Here is a 26,224-nt window from a genome sequence, read left to right on the forward strand (position 1 = left end):
CTGTTCTTTTCACTCTAGTCCTAACGAAATGTGAAGATAAATTCATTAAGTTACTTAATTTCTTCGTGATAATTCCAACCGTCGAAACAAATTGGAATCTACAGCAAGAATCTATAGACATTTTTGTAGAAGTAATTTTCAGGAAACAGAGGAAGGAGGATTGTTCTAAATAAACAGAAGTTGAAGGGATGAATCTGAAGTTGAAATATGAACAGATGTTGGCTTCTTGATGCATATGAATGGATGCTGACTTCTTGATGCATATGAATGGATGTTGACTTCTTGATGCATAGGACGAACCTGTTTGAAAAAAAGATGTCGAATTGTAGTCGTTAATTCTGAAGAACAATGCCCATCTGTAAAATAGATATGAAGCAGAAACTGAACTGCTATATGATGAGGCGCAGAATAAGTTTGCAAAAAAGTTAACTAATTAACTTTACTGCTATTTTCTGGATAGATTCGATGAATTTTAATAGAACATGCTCCCCGCCTTTGATGTGAGAATAATGTTCCATATCTGGACATTTTGTTATTTGTAGATAATAGCTGTATAGAATAAAAATAATCGCTATAGTGAAAGAGGAAATCCAATATTTTCAGCAGAAGAAGAAATTTTAATAACCTTATGCTAAGAAAACTTAAACGCCAAGGGGTGCTCCCAGCAAAGAAGTGTTCGTGTATAGAAATCTGAGTGTTGCTAACAGCAAGAGTTCTGGGAGAAGATTTGATTTTTTTTCTGTTGTGGGGGGGGGGGAAATAACATGGGATTGGATTTTAAAAGGATTGAAATTAACTAAGTTTGTTTTCTTCCCGCAATCGGAAATTATGTGGTCAGCACTTGTAGAGGACATTCAAAAGGGTGTAGTTATTAATGCAAAGAAAAGTTTGTTGAATTGGAAGGTGAAATGTAATTTACTATCGTCAGAAAAACGGGTAGGATTCTTAGTGAACAGAAGACGGTCATTAATATTCAGTATGAAAAGAAGGGAGGAGAGATGAAAACCTTGAGGAACTCCAGAATAAATAACGGTCAGAGAGAAAAGTGTTCTGTATCCTGTTATAAAAAGCTTACAGGACTGTAGATGAAAATGGACATTACTAAGATGAGAACTTAAGGAACTGAATGGGAAATTTTTGAAAAGTTAACTCTTTATCGCAGATAAGTTTGTTCAATTTATTTCACTATTCATAATGCGCTGACGTAAAGGGATAAACGTTTTTTGGGAGGTGTTTTATAAAAACTTTATTAAACTTTTTATGAATTTTTTTTGATACGCAGTCCACCCAACTCTTTGACATAGAGTGCCTCGAGTAGTTCATCGACATACTGGGATGCCATCCAGTGATAGTTGTTGCAATTGAAGTAGCGAGATTATTGACTACTTGATCCGGATGCCTTTTACCAATGGGTTCGATCCGGTAGCCCACCTAGAGGCCGACCTGCGAAAACCGTTTTAAAATTGTGTCCCTCGAAAGTAATGAACATTGGATCTCACGATGATGGTCATCATGGCCTCAAAAGGCATGATCCATACTGCAAAACAGAAAGAGATGCTGGAACTTTTCTCTGGAAACAAATATGGTTTTGGCCACTTCAGCCCTCCGTTGCGGCGTACACCACACCTCAACGCCTGTTTTCCTTGGTCCACTCTTGAGTAATCGCTTCCAGTATGCTAGGCATTTATAATATTTTTTTGGCTCAGGCTGCCACACACAATATGGAGGAATGGCCGTAAGCGAGTCGTGCATAGGTCAAGAATAACAACAAGACTTTGCCAAAATTCATCCATGGGATTCATAGATGTGATCTGATTACCAGGTCCGTCAAGTATTTTAGATTTCGAAGTGTCAACCCTAGCTCTCATCACTGTAAACATGCTCATGTAGCTATAAGCATCATGTAGGTGGAGAACTTCTCATTCACATTATATTAAATTGCCTAATTTAATATAATCGGCTAAATGTTGTTGCTCTTTAATAATTTTACTAGTAATATCCAGCTCTGCGATGAAAAATTACACAACTAACAATGTTTTTTCCCCTTCTTTTTTACTCTAGAAACAGTTACCAAAGGAGGTAAGGTGCTCGTTTGTGGAGAAATCACTTCAACCGCCAATGTGAACCACGAGCAAGTTGTGAGAGATACTATAAAATATGTGGGATATGACGATAAAGACAAAGGTTCGTTTTAATTGCTATGCCATCTTTAATACGCTGATTAACAATGATTTTGTATTTGAAATTCATACCTTTCAAGTGATATCGATATGCTGATTTCAAAAATGCAGCTGAAAATTTTCCATCGCGCCCAGATTTTTACAACAACAAAAAAAAAATCTTTCTGGAGGATATTCTCAATTTACTCAACTCTGCTGTTTTCTTGTTAGCTTTGATTTTCACTAGTTTACTATATTTAATATAGTTTTTCTTTTTTTTTTATTTAGATTCAAGCTACGCATCAAAAGAGGACAGATGAATAACATGGACAACGCTCGGCCAGTAGTTATAATTAATTCAATTGCTCAAATATTCGAAGCACCAACGCATGTTCAAATCGTCATCTTATTTTTCTGTTTTCGCTGAAAGGAGCAGCATGAGCTTTGTACGTAAATCGACCACAACAGCCTTGACTCCTTTCTGGAAATGTCAATAATGCGGTAGTCAGAGATTTGTTGGCTAGATTTAAGAATTTGTGCTTCATCAAAAGAAAAGAAAACTTCTCTGTTCAGAAGATACAACAAATGAGCTTCTACTTTTCTTGAAATGCAAGATACAATTTGTGTGTGTACGAATATATTTGATCATATGAAGGAATTAGACTTTCAGCACTACCTAGTGAATACAGTCAGTCCACTTATTCCCTCAAAATTCTATTTGGAACCAGTTTTTCGAAAAAAAAAAAGATCTTCAGATTCTTTCAGCGCAGGTTGTCGGCGTAAAAGAAACTTATAAAGTATCATAAAATAGGGCAAACTCCCTCAATGTTGTTGGATACAAGGACAATGTCTTAGAACGCTTTTTTGGCAATTTAGAAATCACTGGCTTTCTTCTTTTTCATAGTTATAGTGCTGGGGTGAACTGGGCTGCTTGAATAAGCGACAAGGCCACTACTGCACATTATATTGCGTTAGTAAATTAAGCATATTCAGTGGGAAATTTGTCTGTTTTAAGGGATGAAAAACCCATCTGTTTGGAGAAAACACAAAAAACTTACACCTCTGCCCGAGGCTGATAAACCAGGACACCGGTGAAAAGCTCTTTACAAATTCATACTGCTTTGACGGGAAAAAATACTCCAGTGTAAAGACTGGAATATAACTACTCCGCTTGCCACAGAAAGATTGGTTTATTAGATGGGTTTTACAGAATGATTTCTGTTTAATTTACCACAAAACTCAGGGGCATTATTAGGGAAACAACGTTCGGGTGGAAAATAATTTATTATTGGAGAAAAATATAACGCAGGCTCAAATTAACTCTCAATGCAATGGAATCGGTCACTAGGTAAGCTAAGTGGGCACTCTATCAGGCACAGACCCACATTTGTCATGAAATGGAGCACTCTTTCACTAATAGCATCACGTGTTCATAAGTGAAATACAAAGCAAATGAGCAGCTAAGTAGGAACACTGAATGTGTGCAATTCAGTACGAGAATGAGCAAGACAAACGATTTAAGCGACTTTGAACGTGGCACTTTAATCGGTCCCAAGTATAGATATCTCGGAAACTGCAATCCTGTTGAGGTTTTCAAGAACTATTATGTCTCAGGTGTATCAAGAATGGTTCAATAACCCAACGACATCAAGCCAACAGCGATCCCGTTATCAGAACAACTCGTCCCACAAGAGCATCGCTATTGTTGGATGTTATCAGGCTGGAGGGAGGGAAGGTGGAATGCTGAAAAGACATTCAGGATAACCCAGCACAGCACAACAATGGTAACCAAGAAGGCATTTCACAACTCACGACTCATCGTACTTTGTCACGGACGGGGTATCGGATCCTACTGCTGAGCCGAATCTGTCCTGTCCTGTCCACACCGGGTGGTAAAAACTCAAGTTCAAATCCTGTCAATAGCATGAGGAATTTTTATGGGTCTTTTAGCAACATGGCATGGCTGAGTTAGTCGATCTCAGGCGAGGATAGAACTGTTTTTCTCCTAGAAACTCGGGTTTTTCGCCCAGAAAATCGACCACAGAACACACTCAATTTACTGACATATTACATATGGCACAATATGGGCTAAGTTGCTCATGTATATAAAACCTTACAACAACCAACTGACTGAGCTGGGTTCAATCCCTCAGCAAAAACCAAAAGTTACGGTTACAGTTGGATCAAAACACTAACACCGCACATGTGAAAATTGGAAAAACGTTGCATTGTCTGACAGTCACTGTTCCTAGTGTTCCACTCTGATGGAAGGAAAAAATATGGCAAAAGTAGCAGGAGTCTATGGACCCGTCCTGTCAAATGTCAGCAATGCAGGCTGATGGTGGCAGTGTAATAGTGTGGAGAAGTGTTTTCGTGGTGCACACTAGGCTCCTGGATACAACCAACTGGAAGGAAATTTCGATGCTGTGGGTTATTTTGAAATAGTTTCAGACCAGGCGCATTCCTTAATGGCTGCAGTATATCCATCTGCAAATAGAGTCTTCCGATAGGATAATGCGCAATATTACAAAGCCAAAAGTTATGCTGAGATTGTGAGAAATTCACTCTCATATTCCTAGAATATGAGAATTCTGCGGTGGTCTCCCTAGCACAAGACCGTAATTCGATTGAGCACCTGTGGGAGTGGAACGGAGATTCGGAGATTCAGAACAGAGATTCTAAACATCCAGTTTGAAAAAATTGTGGAAAGCAGTTAAGTCCACGTGGACGAGTATCCCTATAGCATGATTTTTACATCTCATTGAGTCCATGTCACGAAGAATTCCGACTGTTTTCGGGGCTAAAGGGGGTTACAATAAACATTTTTGTATTTACATCGATTTGTTTTTTGTATTTACATCGATGTTACAATAAACAGTTAGGCTAGGAAGAAGGCAGCTGAGCAATTTACAGGTTGATTTTTCCAAAAACTAGCATTTTAATACTGTAATTTCACATATCATTTATGACTTGCCTTTGAGTTTATAGAAGTGGGGACATTTATTTTCATTACTATCACTGATATTATTATTGGAAACATATATACCGGCTTCCTATAATTACAATTATATGTAAGCAGTTACATTGTATCAGTCTCATCCGGTAAAGCGAATGATTAGAGGCCTTGGGGCCGAAACGACCTCAACCTATTCTCAAACTTTAAATGGGTTAGAAGTCCGGCTTGCTTGACTCGAAGCCCGGACGAAAGGATGTGAGTGCCCAGTGGGCCACTTTTGGTAAGCAGAACTGGCGCTGTGGGATGAACCAAAAGCCAGGTTACGGCGCCTGATGCGAGACCTTTTAAATGATAACGGCTTAATAAAAAGCTCAGACTTGATTAAGAAGTTTTGAACTGCATTTTTGGAATTAGGATTTCGTATCAAGATTCAGAAAAAAATTAATTTTTGTTGACTAGTGGAATTACTAGACATTGATGAAAATAGATTGGGGCATTTATAATTTGCACCATAAGAAATCATTAATGTAATGAGGAATCAATGTGTCGTGACTATGAATTGCGTGCATTTTAGTGTGGGCTTTGGCTGCTTTGCCAGTTGGAAAATCTATTTCCGGGATCCTCGCCAGAAACCAAGTAACTTGCGGGATTATGGAAAAGGATCGTAAGAGTTCCTCTCATCCAAAAACTGTGTTTCTTAACCAGATCGCCCGTGAGGTGAATTCAGGTCTGTTTCCTATGATATGAGAAGAGAAAAGTGACGCTATTAACTGCATTACTGTCATGGACATTTGATCGAAATAGGATTTCAATATTGAACTTCAAGAAATGCAATATCAGAATACCACAACTATAAAATGCTGGAGAGTAAGCAATAGTATTGTCTTACTCATAGTCGTCAGAAGAATGCAGACTTACATTTTGTTTTCTTTCTGTTAGCCATAAAGCAGAAAGGTTATTATAATGTAACGTACTAAGGGGACTATGGAAAGTTGGGAAGACAGAGGATACTTGTTTACATTGGACTTTAATTTCTGCAGACTGTCATTTTCAGTAAAAACATGAAGTACAAAAATTCCTTCCAAAACATTGAAGGAATAAATGAGGAAGAGAAAAAAAGAGTTAGTTCTTTGAGTTTGGGGGTTGAAGAGTGGACGTTGACACACCTGTTCTGACTGGTTTGGAAAGAGAGAGAGAGAGAAAGTGGAATTACAAATGCAAATTCAGAAAAACAATGCCTAGAGATCTATGTGACAGAGAGTGTAGAGTGTTTCAAATAGACGGGTCATTATATAACCTCATTACTGTTATTTATTTATTTGTAGAGTCTAGGAGCTCGAGAAGAGTTTTGGAGAAACATCACGGTTGTGGGAACAATATTCCGTAGTAGGGCAGAAAAATTAAAAAACATTTTTTTTTATGCAGAGCATAAAAAATAAGTGTATTTTCGTTTTCGCCGTTTTAACTGTTTTGTTCGCTCTACTGAATTACCCGAAGATTGGCATTTAAGGGAGTGATGGGGTGTATTTGAGCACAGTAGGGTTTATTAAACTGGAAGATGGAATACGATTATGGAAGAAGATAAGTAATATGCAGGAGACTGTATGAAAAGCAGAACGGGAAACTTCAACTCAACTATTTGAGAAATAAAAGGATAGACGTCTACTATCAGAAGAAGTGGGCTGCCAGAGAGGATACTGGTAACCAATTGCAAAAATTAGAATGCAGATCAAAAGATGGAAGTTTATTTAGAAGGTTTCCTAAAAAATGTCAAGAGCAACTGCTTGAATTTCTTCAAACTTTCCATATAATTTGTTCATAGATAAGAAAAAATTAAGAAGCAAATATATCTCCAAAGTAATAGAGAATCGACCAACTTACTGTAACCCTTTGGAAGGTGGTTAGGTTATATGCGTGAGTACGTGTGCGTGCGTTAAGCAGCTAAGGCTATGAGATCAGTATATTGCGATCGGCACTGAAAGTGACACTTGAATATCCTCCAACGGTGTGTTAGATTTCTTTTAGTCTCTTACATTCATTACTGGGAAGAATATCCACACAAACCTCAGTGATGAAAGTCAAAGTAGTATTGGATCGCGTGTAAAGTATGGGAAATTAGGTGATCAGGTATATTCGCTAATTAAACGTGTCTATTGAGCTAATCGGGCAGGGGCTAATCAGATATTGAGTTTTCTAACAGGAAAACTCAAATTTTATTTTTCATCCCTTAAAATAGACAAGTCATTATTTAAAATACCCTCAATTTACAGACATTGGTCCCAGAAAACAATAGTATACATACATCAGTAAAGAGGAAGTAATTATTTTCTTCAGAATCTCCCGATGCTGATCAAGTTGGCCCAAGATATACAACATAAAATTCTGAGGGAAGAAGTTGTTTTAGATTTTTGAAGGGGGAGGGGGCAAAAATCGCAGTATGACTCTGCAAAGATGTGCCCTGAACTACATTTGCGCTAATCCAAAGTAACGGAAACAAGACAGGAGTGTGAATGCCTCGTTTCATAAATAATAGTAAGGTGGTTTATATATCCCAAAACTTGTTATTGAGTTTTTCACCATTAATTAGTCAGCACTTTCGAAGGCAGCAGAGGCGCCTCTGGTGGATACTATAGTTTATTATTTTTTAATAATAATAAAAAAGGTTTAGAATGAGCGAAAACGTTCAATATTTAGGAATAGCTAAGCATAATGACATAATAATGAATTACAAATTCCAAAAAAAGTATTTATTGCGTAATAACTTAAAACTTATTTAAAATCGAAAGTATAAAAATCTGCACAGTTTATGCTATAAGCTAATAACATATAAACAAATTTTGCCAGATTTATTTAATGCTAAATCGGCTATAATTTCACTATAGTCCAATTTTCTAGTAATGTCGTTTTTAATCCACATAATAGCCAAATTGGAGCATCGTGGACTGCATGTAACTTTTATGTTTTAGATTCGTCGATAAAGTGAGAGGAAAAGTCAGAAGAATTCTAAAAGCAAAATGAACACCTCCCATATAACATTCACTGGACAAAAAAATTAGAAACCTTTTGCAACTGGAGCAACAGATAATCAAATGTAAAGTATGCAAATGTTAATTGTCACATGATATGATCATACAAATTACTTGGCATCAGGTAAATATTGTGCCTTCTTAGTCGATCATGTCCCAATTTTCGGAAAGGTGTTATTGTTGGAGAACGTCTAGCAGGAGCTACAATTAAGAAAACAAAAGAAATCACTGGGGCGTCAAAAGCAAGCATCTCAAAAGTAAATGCGATGAAATAAAGATGAAAGGAGTTAGCAACATTTAAAAGAAGAAATGCGCAGAAAGTCGGTACTCCAAGAACGAAACCGTAAGCATTTAAAGTGAATTGTGAGTCCAGTGTTCAGAATGGAAGGTCCAATGTGAGGCAAATGACCGAAAAATTAACTTTAGGCAAAGAAAAGCCCGTTTCCAAACGAACTATACAGAGGGAGTTGAAGGATCTGATTTTTGGTAGTCGTGTACCTATACGAAAGCCACTTCTTTTCTGTAAAATTCGAACGATTCGACTGGAGTGGTGCAGCTAACACCAAGACTCGACTGTGGAACCAGCCAACGAATGATTCAGACTGTCTCAAGTCCACAACTCAAGCGGCTGGAGGTGATGTTATGGTATGGGATATGTTCTGTAGGTACGATCTATTGGTATGTTTTGTTGGTACGATGGGGTATGATATCGTTTGAAGTTCTCGAATAAATATATTTCTGTCTTATCGGATCAAGTTCAACTGCATAGCTTCGTTTTTATCGGAATTTAATGGGTTCTTTCAATGCGACAGCACAACTGTCCACTGTGTACAAAAATTGCATCTGACTAGTTCGAGGTATATTCGCAAGATTTCTAATATATACCCTGGCCACCTAATTCTCTAGTTCTGTATCCAGTTGAGAATGTGTGGGACATGTTGAAAAGAGCAATTCGGCTTCGCAGTTCTTTACGCATTACAGTACAGATGCTGACAAATATCTTGATGGAAAAATGGTCAAATCTGAAGCGGGACTTCATCCGACCCATAGTGGAATCCATGCCTCTGCGTGCACGGACTGTAATTTAGGGCAAAAGGTGATTGAATAAAGGTTTCTAATTTTTTGGCCAGTGAGTGAAGCAAACAGTTAGGGCCCACGTATGGTAAATATGCATTTCCTTCACAACACAATTACTGTACATAGCTGAGTAGGCTCTAAGCTGTACCAGCTAGAATTGTCGAGCGTGTGAATTTTTTTTGTTAAAAGTTAAGCGTTATGATTCGATTAATATCTTAAATAATTTAGAGATAAAAAAGAAGAAATTTACCGGACTCATTTCTAATCATTTTAATGTTGCCATTTATTTTACAGAATGCTCTCAATAAATATTACTTTAAAATGATTTCTCATGATTTATCAGCTAAGTAAATTTCTGAAACAAGCTCCCATTTCGAAGTCAATCTTCCTGACTCAAGTAAAATATCTTAAAGTTCATACACGCAAATTTAAGGAAACTGTACTTCAATAAATTTATGAAACCGTACTTCAACTGGTGCATTTTAAGACCGCTTTATTAGTCACTATTTACATTTAGCTTGTTACATTTATTCTATCTGTGTTGATGCGTATATTGTATTTTATTTTTATATATTTCTAACATTTTATGATGTATTTATTATATTTCTAAATTATTTTTAAATTATTCAGTAAAAATATTATTACATAATACTGCAGTTCGGCATAGCATGCTTGCTTTCATATATATATACATAATGAAATAAATATATCGATGCTTTTATGTGAACATTTTTTTAGAGTTCGAAAACCAAAATTCAGTACGCTTAATAACCCACCCTGCTCAAAAGGTCCCCTATCACAAATCGCAAACCTTAATATATAGTATTCAGCAGCATTCACAAAGTGTATAAGCATGCTATAGAAGGAAATTCCATATGAAAAATGCTATAGGAAAGCAATGTTGCCAAAAATCATTTATAATTATAGACCTACAGAATGCTCTCAATAAATATATTTCTAAAAATAAACGCAAGGAACGATTATAGTATATAAAATAAAGTGATTTATTAGTAGTTTTTTGTGAACAGCATAAACTGGCCAAAGTGTGTGGTTGATGTTGGACCCTGACTGAGGTGATTATTCGCATCTCCACAATTCTGAAAGTTTCACTGTGCTTGAAAAAGAGACAATAGGCGAAAAAACGTTTTTTTGGGTTCGGTTCAGGAAAAACCCTTTAAAAAATCTAACATGTATGAAATGGCTTTTAACTTATGATTCAGATGGATGTGTATACATTTATATGTTTATCCCATTTTATTTAACTAAATTTTGTGCTCATTATGAGTTAACTGTTCCAATTTAGTGGGAATTTCATATTATGGGCCTTTGAAAGAAAGGCAGAGTTACAGTGAACAGAATTATATTTAATTATGAATATAATAAGAAAAGAAAAAAACATATATAGTCATATTTATTGATAAATCTAAATCTAAATGAAAGTAACTGACTGACTGAACATAAACGATATCAGGCTAATAGGTTCATATCTTCTTCAACTTATAGAAGGTGGTTATTATGGGATTGTCTTCATTGATGAAAAACTTTTAACACTAGAGACGATGATCTACAATTCCTCATTTCAAAATGCTTCGCATTTTGATGAAAGCATTATTACTTGATTTCAATATATATCACTTTGATTCTTCTAGTTCAGTAATAAATGAAACAATGAGTTTCATTCGTTTGTGTAGCAGATAACGAAACAGATATTTTCTGTCAAGACTGTAAGCTCACGAAGAAATTTATTGTAGGGAATATCGGGAAAAATTAAAACTTAGAAATTAGTTCCTAAACTCTGCACTCATAAAGTTTAATAATTTATCAGGACTTGACTATAAGAACTGCAAAGTAGAGGTGGCAATCGAAGAACAACATCTAGAAATTGCTAGTGGAGTGCATCATAACAAGAATGAAGAGAACCTAGGAGCAGGTGATCAGGTAAGTGTACAAAAAATTTATTTATTTAAAGTTCAGTAGTTTACAATTTGACCTATTCAACAAGTATCCTACTTGATTAATTGGTATTTCTTTTGGAGATATCAATAGCACGATACTCCCATTTATTGATTTATGTATGAACAATTAATAAACGCAATTTTCTTCATAAGTGAAGTAATGTTGGATGCATTCCGTTCCCCCCCTCTCTCTCTGCACCCACTGTTATACGTGATTAAAAGTGTTTTTGAGCTCTTATTTTGAAATAATAAATATTTTCTTATATCCCTGCATGTAAGAACAAGATGAACGTGTTTGCACGTAAGGAATGTAAAGATGTTCATCCTATTCTTACATGCAAGAGACTTTGATCGATGCCCTTCACTTTGATCGAGTCTCTTTCCCCAAAAGAGACTCGATCAAAGTGAAAAGCAAAACAGCTGAGGCAAGAACAAGAATTTTCTCTTGATCAAAAGAGCGTCGCTGATTCTCAGCAACTGCCCCTCCTCCTTCCACTTCTTCCGCAAATTAAACTCCAGGATGTGCTATTGACACTGCTCTAATTCAGAAAAATTGTTCCATTTTGGTGGAATAATTTTACACATCTTTCATTACTGTAAAACTATATTGAATTTGGAAAGTTAGCTGTATAGTCAAATTAGTGTAACTAATTCTTGCAACAAAATTATCTAATATTTCAGGGACTGATGTTTGGTTATGCTACTGATGAGACAGAAGAAAGTATGCCGTTAACTGTGATTTTAGCTCACAGGCTGAATGAAAAACTATCTGCGCTAAGAAGAAATGGAACGTTTTGGTGGGCAAGGCCAGATTCAAAGAGTCAGGTGAGTGGAGGAATCATAAACTCATGAATTGCTTTATAATATTACTTAGTTGTATATGTTATGAGGATCAAGATTATGGTGTGAATTGTCTGAAGAGGCAATTTTATTAGGTTTCTTAACTAGAGAAATTTAATTTTATCATATGCAGAACTTACAATTTGAGTTGTGATTGCAAATGGATATAAAACAGTAATGTTAACACGATTACTGTGTAGCTAATGTTAGTAATATTTTTTAGGTAACCTGTGAATATTACTTTGATCATGGTGCTGCAATTCCTCTTAGAGTCCATACCATTGTGATGTCTACACAACATTCAGAACAGATAAGTGTAGATGATGTACGAAAAGAAGTGATGGAGCATGTTATAATGACCGTAATTCCAAACAAATATCTTGATGATGATACAATATATCATCTTAATCCTTGTGGTTCCTTCACTGCTGGTGGGCCTAGTGTGAGTGTTAATTTTTTTTTTCATTATATATAAAAATACTGTGATCACTTGAACGAATAATGAAAATCTGTCTAGGGCAAATAAATTTTAATATGTACCGTGCCATTCTTATGGTGCAGAGACAAAAAGTTATATAATAATATCATTAACTGTTTATTTTTTACTGTGGTAAAATTGGTTCTAAATTTTGACAAGATGTTATAATCTTTGAAAATCATAATATAATTTATGGCTGCACAATACATAAAAAATAATTATATCATATTCTATTAAATAATCAAGCATTTCGCTATTGGAGCTATACATATGCATCAATATTTATTCCACACCATACGAAGGCTTCCTTCATTACCGTTTTGTGAGACTTTAGTCGCAGCACTAAGTTAGGTGCATTTTTAGATGCTTGCTCCCTTCACATAATAGCTCCAGCACTTCTTAGAACTGTTTAAATAATCGTTTAATTTTATAGAATAATTACATCAAACAATACCATTACACATGAAGGATATCAAAAATAATTTTTGAAAAACTGTGTATAATTGATTCTGAAATCTGTAATGATGAAAATTTTCAGTGTTGCCACTCTAGGTTAGGTTGGGTACGTGTCAAGTGCCAAAGCAACCAAGGCTACAAGGCATCAGTATATTGTGTCCATAATTGTGTATGACCTTTTTTAGACGATTTTCTGGATGAAAAACCAATTTATAGGATAAAAAGCCATAACCCCTTGTCTAAGACTGTCTAATGCTACCACGTAAACAAGGCTTGTAAAAATTATTCAAGGGTGGCTGAATTCAGTGGACGTCTGAGCCAAATTTCATATTGCTCACAAACAGCTTCCATTCATTTGATGAATTTTTTTTTTCAGTGACTGAGAAATATAATATAATATAAAAATGAAGATAAAATAGACACAAAATACTACTACTAGAAAACAACCTCCAGTAACAATTATATTTATCACTTTTTGTCCTAAAGATTATGTTTATGTAGTACTGTAAGTTTTTATTCTCCGGCCCATTTCAGTTGCAAACCATGCTTTTTATCCTGTAAATTGACAAATGCAAAGTACTGCATATGGGTAGCAATAACCCAGGAGTACCGTACCAACTTTGTGGTCTACACTCAGGGAAGTGGAAAGTGAAAAAGACCTGGGATAATTGTGCAGTCAAATATGAAGTTTGCTGAGCAGTGCAGACAGGCTGCCAGGGCAGGTCATGCAGTCTTGTCAATGATATATAGCAATTTTGGTAGTAGGGAGAGGGAGGTGATTATTCCTTTGTATAAGGCAATGGTCAGGCCACACCTCGAGTACTGCGTGCAGGTCTGGAGGCCTCATTTTAGGAAGGATATAACGAGTTGCTAGAACGAGTACAAAGAAGGGCAACAAGATTGGTGAGTGGGACAAAGGGTGCTCTTACCAAGAAAGGCTTAAGTTCTGCAAATTGCAGCACCAAGAGTAGGCACCTGCGAGGTGATCTGATTGGGGTGTATAAGGCCTTGAATGGGTTGAGCAAGCGGAATGCTGATGGGATTTATCCTCTTTCTTGGATTAAGAACCTGAGGGGGCATAGAGGAAAGACGGTTGTAGAATGGATGTGTGGAAGTTTGCCTTTAGCCAGTGGGTGGTTGATTGGTGGAACAGACTTCCATCTTTTGTTGTGGAAGTTGATAGCTTAAATAAATTTAAGATTGAGCTGGACAGGCATTTGGAACGAATGAGGGGTGAAATGGGAGGTTTTTTTTTTTTTTTTTTTTTTTTGGCTGATGCTGCATAAGCTTGCTTTCTTGCATCGTATGCCTCTACTAATGCTAATGCTAATTAGTTCTTCATCCAGAAAATCGACCAAAGGTCACACAATTATGGACACAATACACTGATGCCTTATAACCTTGGTTGATTTGGCACTTGACATGTACCTAACCTAGCGTAGAGCGGCAGCATTGAAAATTTCCATCATTACAGATTTCAGAAGCAATTATACACAATTTGCTGGTCCTCAACTACCATGGGGTAAAACATCAGCAGTTTTTTTTTTTTTTTCTTACCTTCTGCATAACAAAGAGTCATGCCACTCCATTTTAAGACTTTAAACAATATGCATTTTTCTTTTGGGTAAGTTGAGTGGTGGTGTATTTACTTTTGGGATCAGCAGTGATCTCACTATAATAGCTATGTTAATTTTAATATTAAAAAAAAGACTTGTAGCAGAATCAGTGAATGGATACCATCAGAGAGAGAGAGAGAGAGAATGTAAGATATGGAAACCCTCGGTGATAACTGACAAGAATAAGCGTGAAAATGAAGATGGAATTAGCAATAAAGTGCACATGACGATGCTGGACTTGAAAGGTGACAAATTTAATGAAAATAATGCTTAATGTGGTTACTATTACAGTTGTAACAGATACATTATTTAGCAAGTAACTGAGTTTCTGTAATTGGGTACTGGCATTTAGACAATAGCACGCACTATACACCGATGAGCCAAAACCTGACGTAGCCCAGTGGTCAGGAGTGAGAGTGCATAGCACGTTCCTTGAGTGGACCGGGGTTCAAGCCCGTGACTACTAAATACGATAAATATTTGTATTGACGATTTATTGTAAACTCCACTGACTTGGTTGTCGTGCCGGAGTATAAACAGAAAATTATGACCAGCGAGTCGCTATGCAAATCGAAGCAACTGCAGGTAGATTACGGCGCGTGCGAGGGTCGGGACATGGTCTAAAAAACACCTGATACTGAGCTCCGTTAATCAGTATTTACTCTTGTTCTTCGGATGGGAAAGGCAGCGGTCTTAAGTGCCGTGCTGTTTCATATCTGAAACAGCACGGCTAGTGGGGTGCTCACGGTCAGCCGCAGTTAGTACCTACCGAAAGTGGTCCAAGGAGGAGGAACCCACGAATCGCCAGCGAAGTGATGGACGACCACGGCTCATCGATGCTCGAGGTGAGCGAAGGCTCTCCCGGATGGTACGTGGCAACAGAAGGGCAATTGTGGTGCAACTCGCCGGTAATTGGAACGTTGGTGACGGGAGTAATGTGTCACAACACACAGTACATCGAACCGTGCTGATAATGGGGCTGTGTAGCCACAGGCTGCTCCAAATGCCCATGATAACCATGGTTCACCGGCGACCGCGCCTACAATGGGCACGCGAGCATCGAAACTGGACCTTTAGTGATTGGAAGAAGGTCATCTGGTCTGATGAATCATGTTTCCTGTTGCACCATCTGGATAGCCGGTTACGTGTGCATCGTTTACCTGGAGAAGTGATGGCACCTGAATGCACTGTGAAAACAAGCCGGTGGCAGTGGTGTCATGCTTTGGGTAATGTTCTGCTGAGATACCCTAGGTCCAGTCATCCATGTGCCGGGCACTCTGACGTTTACCACCTACCTAAACATCATTGCTGACCAGGTACACCCTTTCAATGCAACGGTCTTCCCCTCTGGCGGTGCCGTCTTTCAGCAGGATAATGCGCCATGCCACAACACCCAGATTGTTCGAGACTAGTTCACAGAACACGAGGAAGACTTTCAGGTATTGCCCTGCCCTCCAAATTCCCCAGACATCAATCACATCGATCTGTGGTTTATTTTGGAACAGCAACTCCAATCTGCGGCATCTCAACCACAGACCATACAGGAGTTAAAATATCAGCTGGTTACGTGTTGGTACTAGATACCACAAGACATTTAGAAATCTTGTAGTGTCCATGCCTCACCGGGTATGAGCTGTTTCGGCTGCATGTGGAGGACCAACATCATATTAGGTAGGTGGTCATAATGTTTTGGCTCATCAGTGTATGCTATAGGACTTGCAAAAGTTTCATTATACATCTAAATACACAATTTTTTTTAACAGTAGGTGTCCCAAAATTTTGCGTCACCTTTGAGAGCCTCCAGCTGATCTAAATGCATTTCTGTACCTGAGGAAGAAATTTGAACATGTCACTGAATCTGAATTTTCTAAAACATTTAATTTCTGACATATTATTATTAATGCTTGTGAATTACAAAATTATTAATGTTTGTGAATTAAAAAATTATTAATGCTTGTGAATTGAAATTACAAAATGTTTAAATCGTGTGCCCTGATTGCATGTCACTTATGAGGACTTCAATTAATACAAATCTTGAGTTTTCAAATACCCATATCAGTTGTTTTTTTTAAATAAATAATTTTATATAACTTTTATCAAATAGAAATATCAGCTGTTCTATGTCAGTAAGTATTTTTCTTTTTTTTATTTTTCTTTTTATGAAAACCCCAAGCACAAGAGGTATATAACCTATAGCACTTAGTACCATGCACGAGTTGAAGGTTGATAAGATGAAAGAAGAAAATATATAAATAGCATAAATGAAAATATAAATAGCATCAAAGATGCAGAAACTTGAATTTCTGATTCAAAACCTTTTTTTTTTTACTTTAGTGTATTATGAATATTATTTTAAGGTGAATATTTCTTACGGTTAATATTCCCATGTTAGTACCAAAACACATTTTGTGCTGTGGCCATATCCAGAAAATTTCTGTATATATTTTTGATGTTTTAAAATTGAGGCCATTCTTGAATCCACAAGAATATGGGACCAAGAGTAGTTGCATTGCATCAAATAAGGATGGTGGTTGAGGGTTATCAAATGAGCAGGAATTACAAGAATTATTTGCCTACACAGAACTTTTACACATATCCTTTTCTTGTTTAGATGCAGCAGTGAGATCTCCTCCTGGTTGGATAGCCTCTGTCCATTCATAACCCCGAATAAAAATACTTAACATATGAATTGAAGATCCACCAAGCTCCCAATGTGTTCTTTTACCACTGAAGCCTTTCCAAAAGTTATTTAACTTTGCATTTTTTTCCTTTGCTTGGCATCAGCATTATCCCTACTTGCTATTGTGGGGAATTTTTGTTGAAATTTTATATTAATCATGATATTTGCTTAAAAGAGAATAAGAGTGATTTTGAATATATAAAAAAATTACAGAATGGAAGCCTCCTCAATGATTCATGTTGAGGGAAAGTTCATAATATGCTCCGCTGGCCCAGCGTGGGTTGGCAGATTATGGTCCCTTCCCTTAACATGAATCATTCAGGAGGCTTCCATCCTGCAGTGGACTGATAATGGCTGCAGTTTACTTTTAGTTTTGAATATATACTTGTACATTTTATTATCACCCACTAATAAAACTAACCAGTCTATTGCCAAGACAATGGTAATTACATCAAGGATCTTATCATCAGGGTAGGATTACAATCAGTTTACCAATAAACTTTTTTTTTTATGGATGGTGGGGCAACAAATTTTCTTTCACACATCAGCTTCCACAAATTTTGCAGCAATCATCAATTCCTTATACAAGTAATTTTGTTTCTATGTTATGTTCCTTCTATTTTCAGTTCTAATATTTTCTCATTTTGGAATTAGTAAAATGATAAAAATTTTACTCTGATGCATAATTTCCAGATATATATATATATATATAGGCATTAGCATTAGCAAGGGCACATGATGCAAGAAAGCAAGCTTATATAGCATAACACAGACCAATCTCATTTCACCCATCCACTCGCTCCAAATATTTGTCTAGTTCTGTCTTGAATCTGTTTAAGCTATCAACTTCTACAACGACAGATGGAAGTTTGTTCCTGCAATCAACCACCTGCTGGCTAAAGGCAAACTTCCACACATCTATCCTATAGCTGTCTTTCCTCAATTTGAATTTATGCCCTCTCAGGCAATTATTCTGAGCAAGAGGAAGAATCCCATCAGTACTGAGCATTCTCAAACCATTCAAGGCTTTATAAACCTCGATCAGATCACCTCGCAGGTGCCTAGTCTCCAGACACTGTAATTTGCAAAACTTAAGCCTTTTTTCGTAAGAGCAACCCCTTTGTTCCATTCACTAATCTTGTGACCCTTCTCTGTACTCGTTCCAAATGAGGCCTCCAGACCTGTATATAGTACTTAAGGTGTGGCCTGACCATGGCCTTATACAAGGGGATAATCACCTCCTTGTCCCTACTAGAAAAATTCCTGAATATCATTGACAAGACACCAAGACACCACTCTTGCAGACCATCTGTACTGCTCAGAAAACTTCATATCTGCTTGCACAATTACCCCCAGGTCCTTTTCATTCTCTACCACTGTCAGTGTGGTACCACAGAGTTGATATGTTACTCTGGGGGTTACTTCTTCCCATATGCAATACTTTACATTTGTCAATGTTAAACTTCAGTTGCCATCTCTCAGCCCATCTGCTCAACTTTTCTAGATTCTGTTGCAGCAGCAGTATACTGTCATTAGTGTCATTAACAATCCTGCCAAGCTTTGTATCGTCTGCAAACCTGGACATTAAGCCTGATATACCATCATCAATATCATTGATGAATACAGAAAACAACAATGGACCCAACACTGAACCCTGGGGGACCCCACTAATAACATTAGTCCACGAAGAGCAGTGTCCATTGATTATCACTCTCTGTCTTCTCCCATTCAACCATCCCTCCATAGCAGCAATTTGCCTCCAATGCCACACTTTGTGCAGCAGTCTTCCATGTGCAACAGTATTAAAAGCCTTTCTAAGATCCAAATATATGATATCAAAATTATTCTTTGCTTCCAGTTCCTTTGTGACTACATCATAGTATCCAATCAAATTGGTCAGACAAGACTTCGCCTTAACAAACCCGTGCTGTGTCCGAGCTATAACTGAAGTCCTGTCTAGATGATCCTGCAATGCATTTTTAACCAGTGCCTCCATTAATTTCCCTGGAACAGAAGTTAAAACTAACAGGTCTGAAATTATCTGTCTCCCCTTGATCCTCCTTTGTGGATTGAAGTCACATTTGCACCTCCAGTCCATGGGTACCTCCCCTGAATCCAAAGAAGCTCTCATAATTATGGCTAAGGATTTGCTTACTTTCTTTGTTGCCTCCTTTAATATAACTGGATAGATTCCATTCGCCCAGGGTGCCTTTCTTATGTTTATCTTCAACAATTTCTCCTCCACTTTCCTCTCAGTTATTACAAGATTATCTAGCGATTGCTAGATAATCTTGTAATAACTGAGAGGTAATAAAATTACGCTATTGCTACTATTTATTAAAGATTATCTAGCTTACTTACAGAGTTTAATACACCTGTGGCATTCCCCTCCCTGAATAACTCCTCATGTCTGAATGTAGATGAAAAATATTCATTTAGTAGGATCATCAACAGTTGAACCATCGATATCAAGTGGATCAATCTGAGTCATCCCTTTCCTTCTACAGTTTACATAAGTAAAGAACTCTTTGCTGTTTTTCTTTGCATCCTTTGATATGTTTTCCACATCTCAAGAACATGACATTTGACAGCGTTGTGGTGTTGGACTTGAAATTTCTTTCTAACATGTTGTCTGGTAGTTTCAAATTGACCTCGAGTTACAGCAAGTGTGAACTGTTGTGTGAAGTGTTTCTGGATCATAACGGCTGATCCAACCTCATCACTAGTCACTATGGGTCCAAGAACTTCTTTGCTATCTCGCTTAAACTATGTTAGCATTTATCTACATTCACACCAGGTTTCTGACCAGGTTTCAAATGGTGTGGAATCCAGTGAGCAGATTCATGACATTTTAGGGGTGTTCTGTAACAACTGCATCTGAACTGTCATATGATATTGATATTCTACTAATTAGCTGATGTGAAATTCTCTTGTCTTTATCCAGAATCTTCTGATCCTTTGCAGTTTGCTCTGGAGTGGTGAAATAAAAGCATAGGCTCTTGTCTTTGTAAAACACTGACATTTCTTTAAGTCTCCAGCACTCAAAGCACATTGAACACAACATATAATAATAAGATGGGCTAAGGAAAGAAAGCCAACACGAGAACCACAGGAAACTTTTAGTGGTCAAAAGCGTTTCACGGTACCTCAGCTTCTCCCTGCATTCTCGGTAAACAGATGGTGCGTGTTATCGGTAATGGCAGTAGAAGTCGATAACGATGTATTGATTAGTTTTTTCTTATAATCAAAAGCAGGTTATCGGAGTTCAAGAGTGGGCTGAAATTTACTTATGGGTACACCCTCCAGACAGTCTTAGGGTGTTTAGCCCCCTTCCCACTGCTTTAACCCGATATGAAAACGACTTCTATAGACGTGCGTGTTATAGGTAGTTGCAGTAGAAGTTGTTTTCCTATAGGGTTAAAACAGCGGGAAAGGGAGATAACCCACCCTAATAACCGAGGCAGTCTGGAGAGTGTATCCGTAAGTAAATTTCAGCTGCGAAGGCTTACACTCATGAACTCCAATAATCTGCTTTTAATAATGAGAAAAAACTAATCAATACATCGTTATCGACTTCTACTGCCACTACCGATAATACGCACCATCTGTTTACCGAGAATGTAGGGAGAAGCTGCAGTACCGAGAAATGCTTTTGACCGGTAAAACGTTTCCCGAAGTTTGCCATGGTTCTTGTGTAAGCTTTCTTTACCTTCGCCTTAAGATGTTTCTTCAGAGCTTAGTCTTCAAATTTTCCATTATGCAACTCACAAAACAGTTCATGCTTACAGCATGTAACTTAAGGTCACTTTGAAACTATTAGAAAATTGAACTTGCAACTGTCAATGTATCTACGTACACTTTCCTGCCACCTACTGGCAGTTTGCTGAAACCTGAGTGGTTGTATGATGGCACTGCAATTTTGCAAATTAAATGATCAATCTGTGTGTGTGTGTGTGTGTGTGTGTGTGTGTATATATATATATATATATATATATATATATATATATATATATATAATCGTTCCTAATGAATAGTATATTACTCTATCTCACTAAGAAAACATTTATAAGATTAATTATGTATGATTAATTAGGCAGATGCTGGACTAACAGGGAGAAAAATCATTGTGGATACCTATGGAGGCTGGGGAGCACATGGAGGTGGAGCATTTTCTGGTAAAGATCCTACCAAAGTAGACAGATCAGCAGCATATGCTGCAAGATGGGTTGCAATGTCTTTGGTGAGAGCTGGTCTCTGCAAGAGATGTTTAATACAGGTTAAGTGTTTTATTGTTTAACGTGTTACTTTTTGGTCATAAATTAATTCATAATGAAATATTTAGTATTTGAGCAGCATTTATTTTTTGAGTAAAAATACTGAACAATTGAGTAATATTGGTATTTGGTGGGGGGGGGGGGTTGTAGCCATCATCAGTACTCGCGAAAATTTGCCTACCTTTCAAGGGGCAGTAAAATGATGGGGCTAGTTTGATTGTAATTTTTTTTTTGGGCACTAGCAATGAAGGCTATAAACAAGGCAAAACTAAAAAACAAAAGTTAGGAGAAATTAAAAAAATTCTATTTACAAGGTGACAGCCAGGATCAAACGTTTGTTTTGTGCCTTTTAGTAATGTTTAGAGAATTTAACTTTAACAAATGATCCATCATGAAAAGTACTCTCAAATTCTTTTAAAAAACGGCATTCACTTATATTCTGATGTAACAGCTTAAAGGAAACAGCTTAAAAGAAAGTGAAAATATTCTTATAGTTTGTGGATTTGGGAAGTGTTTATTGCAATAATCAAACAAATAAAATTAGGATAACTAAATTAACAAAACAAAATGGAAGTAGGTGTTACCATACCGAAGAACACGAAGTAGAAAGAAATAACACTGGGAATTCAGAACAGCTGATAGCTCCTTGATTACTATAGTTCCTCCAAACTTTTTTTTGTACTTTTATCTATTGTTAATCTATTAGTCTTGAGTATCCTCCCAAGTTAGCAGTTTTCAACCCACCGAGCACTGCCTCGATAGCATCAGCAAATACTCTTGCACCCCTTCTATTTAAGTGTATCTCATTCCTGTAAAAACAGTCTCTCCTGTTAACAAGCACAGACCACGCTGAGACAATTCTACTCCATGAGTCTTGCACAGCCACTCCATGGCCGAATTGATTGACAAGGCTCTCAACATGTTCTCCCTCCTATCGATGCAACTTCAGTTGCGATTAAAAATGCAGTTGCTAGTAAAGATCAAATTTAATCTTTACTTGCAACTTGTTCCCAACATTGCTGTGTAATTGTTAATTTAATCCTCAGATCTCTTACTTTTAATACCATGTGTGCAACAATATCACTTTTCATGCCCTTAAAAGATACCTGCTCTACGTCATCTACTTTTGCCTCTGGTGGCAGACATAAATAGGTCGAGCCTTCAGGCCTCCAAATATTAGCAAACTGATGCAAGAAAGTAAATTTATATAACATGAAAAAAAATAAATAAAAAAATTCACCTGCTTCATTAATTTGCCCAATTCTCTTTTAAATTTATTCGAGCACCCTTTTCTACAACACTACCAGGACATTTATTCCAACAATTACTCTCTAGCCAAAGACAAATTTCTATACATCTATTGTGCAATCTTTTTTGCATACTTTTCAATTTAAATTTATGTTGCCTTGTGTCATCTAAGAAAGAATAAAGATCTGATCCAAAACTTATTCACTCAACTTATTTAAAACCTCAAAGTGAGACTTAAGATATCAATTACATCACCATACAGATGCCTAGTTTCCAGATGTGCAGTTTAAAAAATTAGTCTTTCGTGGTAAAATATCCTCAACTAAACCTACCCTCTCTACATCCCTTCCAACAGACCTATGTCCTTCCTAAAAAGAAGTTTTCAGACTGTTATGCATATTCAAGATCTGGTGTAACCATTGCTTCATACATTGGGATAATCATCTCTTTGTCCTGCTGGCAAATTTCCTGTATATCACTACTGATAACAATCCCATGCTATTTCTAGCAGCCAGTATGCACTGCTCAGAGAACTTAATGTTGGACGGTACAATTACCAATGTCTTTTTTTTGTTTTCATTATCAGTTGTAGTGAGATTACTATAGTATATAAATACCACATATGTGTGCAAATGTAAAATTTTTTGGTTGGAATAGGAAGATGTAATTTGATTGCACACCTTTAATTTATCTAATTTTCATTATTTTTATATCAAAATTGTACTGTGAAAGTCTTTCTTGAACAACATCCTTATATAAAATAAAATTTCTATTCATGTAATTTTATTAATACCTCAAAAATTTTTACCATTTGTTTAAGGCAAACTGCATTTTTAAGTACCTATTTCATAACTATTGTACAGGTAGTGCTAAAACATCATTTTACATGTAGCCACAAATAAAGCAGAGTCTGCATCAAAGGAATCATTATTTACCATCGCATTGTAAATTCCTTCACGAGTTTCTCTACACGTGCAAGTTGAATAAATAGTACTTTCCCAAGATGGGAAGTAAATTGCCATTTATTCTCAGATGAGGGCCACCACTCAGAGATTGCCTATTCACTGGGGTGAGCGGGTACCCCAATTATAAGGGTTGACAATCTATTTGCGACTTGACCTTATAATATGTGAGATACCAAAAGATGTAAAGTTTAAGGATATTACTTGATTGGATGGTGGCACTCAACTAAAAATAAAGCAGTATACTCCTCCTTCTGGAGAAGCATTCCATATTCAATGTGCATGAGTAGGATACTTTATTGTGAGGGGATTCACAATAATTACTTTATTTATGGGCACTATACTTATTAATAAAGTAAATATTACTTTATTTATTTATTATTGAGGGGATTTATGTCTATGTATAAAATGATGCTATTGCACTAGCTGTACAATAGTTTTAAACATTTCCATAGCCTGAAGCTTCAAACTGTAAATCTCTCATGGTACTTGTTTCTCTTTTCATAACAGCTGTCGTATGCTATTGGAATTGCTAAACCCTTGTCCATAGCCATCTTTTCCTATGGAACTTCAACAAGAACTCAAAAAGAATTACTACAGATTGTAAAGAACAACTTCGATCTTAGACCAGGAAAAATAATTAAGTAAGTTATATTTCTGATGGGTACTAATAATAATGCATAATCATTACATAAGTATTTTATTAATAGTGGAACTGACAATCCATACACTTGGGATCAAACATTAAATTACTAGACCAAGTAGTAGTAGTGGAATGTGATGCAAGAAAGCAAGTGTATGAGCTTATGCAGCATCAGCCAAAAAAAAAAAAAAAAAATTACAAAACAATCCCCTCTAAATATTTGTCCAGTTCCTCCTTAAATTTATTTAACCTATCAAGATCCACAACGACAGATGGAAGTTTGTTCCAGCAATTAACCACCCGCTGCCTAAAGGCAAATTTCCGCACATCTATTCTATATCTGTCCTTCCTCAATTTCAATTTATGCCCCCTTAGGTTCGTAATCTGAACAAGTGGAAGAATCCCATTAGAATTCAGCGTGCTCAGCCCATTCAAGGCCTTATACACCTCAATCAGATCACCTCGCAGGTGCCTAGTCTCCAGCTGCTGCAATTTGCAGAACTCAAGCCACTCCTGGTAAGAGGATCCCTTCATTTCCCTTACAAATCTTGTTGCCCTTCTCTGTACACGCTCAAGCAAATCTACATCCTTCCTAAAATGAGGCCTCCACGCATTACTCAAGGCGTGGCCTGACCATTGCCTTATACAGATGGACAATCACCTCCTTTTCCCTGCTAACAAAATTCCAGTATATCATTGACAACACCCCATGACCTGCCCTGGGGCAGCCTGTCTGCATTGCTCAGAAAACTTCATATCTGACTGCACAATTATCCCAGGTCTTTTTTCATTTTCTACCTCCTTAAGTGTAGTACCACAGAGTTGGTACGTTTCTCTGGGGTTGCTTCTACCCATATGCAGTACTTTGCATTTTTCAATGTTAAACTTCAGTTGCCACTTCACAGCCCATTCGCCCAAATTTCCTAGATCCTGTTGCAGTAACACACTGCCATTACTGTCATTAACAACCCTGCCAACCTTTGTATCATCTGCAAACTTCGATACTAAGCCTGATATACTTTCATCAATATCATTGATAAATATACAAAACAACAGTGGACCCAACACCGAACCCTGTGGGACTCCACTAATAACATTAGTCCACGAAGAGCAGCACCTATTGATTACCACCCTCTGTCTTCTCCCACTTAACCATCCTTTTATCCATTGTAGCAACTTACCCTTAATACCATTCTGCTCCAATTTGTACAATAGTCTTCCATGCGCAACAGTGTCAAAAGCTTTCCTGAAATCCAAATATATGATATCAAAATTATTTTTTGCATCCAGTTCCTTTGTAACCACATCATAATATCCTATCAAATTTGTCTGACAAGACTTTCCCTTAAGAAACCCATGCTGTGTCTGAATTATTGCTGCAGTCTTGTCTAGATTATCTTGTAATGCATCTTTAACCAGTGACTCCATTATTTTACCCAGAACAGAAGTTAAACTAACTGGTCTGTAATTACTCGTGTCACCCTTCGATCCCCTTTGTGAATTGGGGATACATTTGCACGTCTTCACTCCGTGGGGACATCCCCTGAATCCAAGGATGGTCTCATAATTATGGCTAAGGGTTTGCTTAGTTCCATTGCCACCTCCTTTAATATAACTGGATAGATCCCATCCACCTCAGGTGCCTTTCTTATGTTTAACTTCAACAATTTCTCCTCCACTTTGCTCTCAGTTATTACAAAATCATTAAGCACCCTGCTACAATTTGATAACCTTCTGTCATTTTCAAACCTTAATAACTCCTCATGTGTGAATGCAGATGCAATACTCATTCAGTTTGTTTGCTATCTGAGCAGGATCATCAACAGTCGAACTATCGATATCAAGTGGACCAAT

The 26,224-nt window shown here is 36.9% G+C and overlaps 1 protein-coding gene across 1 annotated transcript in view; it reads left to right on the forward strand.

Annotated features, from left to right (window-relative positions):
* LOC150089765 (S-adenosylmethionine synthase-like) overlaps nt 1-26,224 on the forward strand; it is a 43,456-nt gene that overhangs the window by 9,410 nt on the left and 7,822 nt on the right. The window contains exons 3-8 of the mRNA XM_090368793.1: nt 2,062-2,184; nt 11,044-11,156; nt 11,855-11,998; nt 12,237-12,455; nt 21,337-21,519; nt 24,238-24,371. Coding sequence (XP_090224919.1) covers nt 2,062-2,184; nt 11,044-11,156; nt 11,855-11,998; nt 12,237-12,455; nt 21,337-21,519; nt 24,238-24,371 — 916 coding nt within the window. The remainder of the gene's footprint in view (nt 1-2,061; nt 2,185-11,043; nt 11,157-11,854; nt 11,999-12,236; nt 12,456-21,336; nt 21,520-24,237; nt 24,372-26,224) is intronic.

This window comes from Mastigoproctus giganteus, chromosome 2 (genome assembly GCF_048544385.1).
Source record: "Mastigoproctus giganteus isolate SK-2022 chromosome 2, ASM4854438v1, whole genome shotgun sequence".
In the NCBI taxonomy this organism is placed as follows: Eukaryota; Metazoa; Arthropoda; class Arachnida; order Uropygi; family Thelyphonidae; genus Mastigoproctus; species Mastigoproctus giganteus.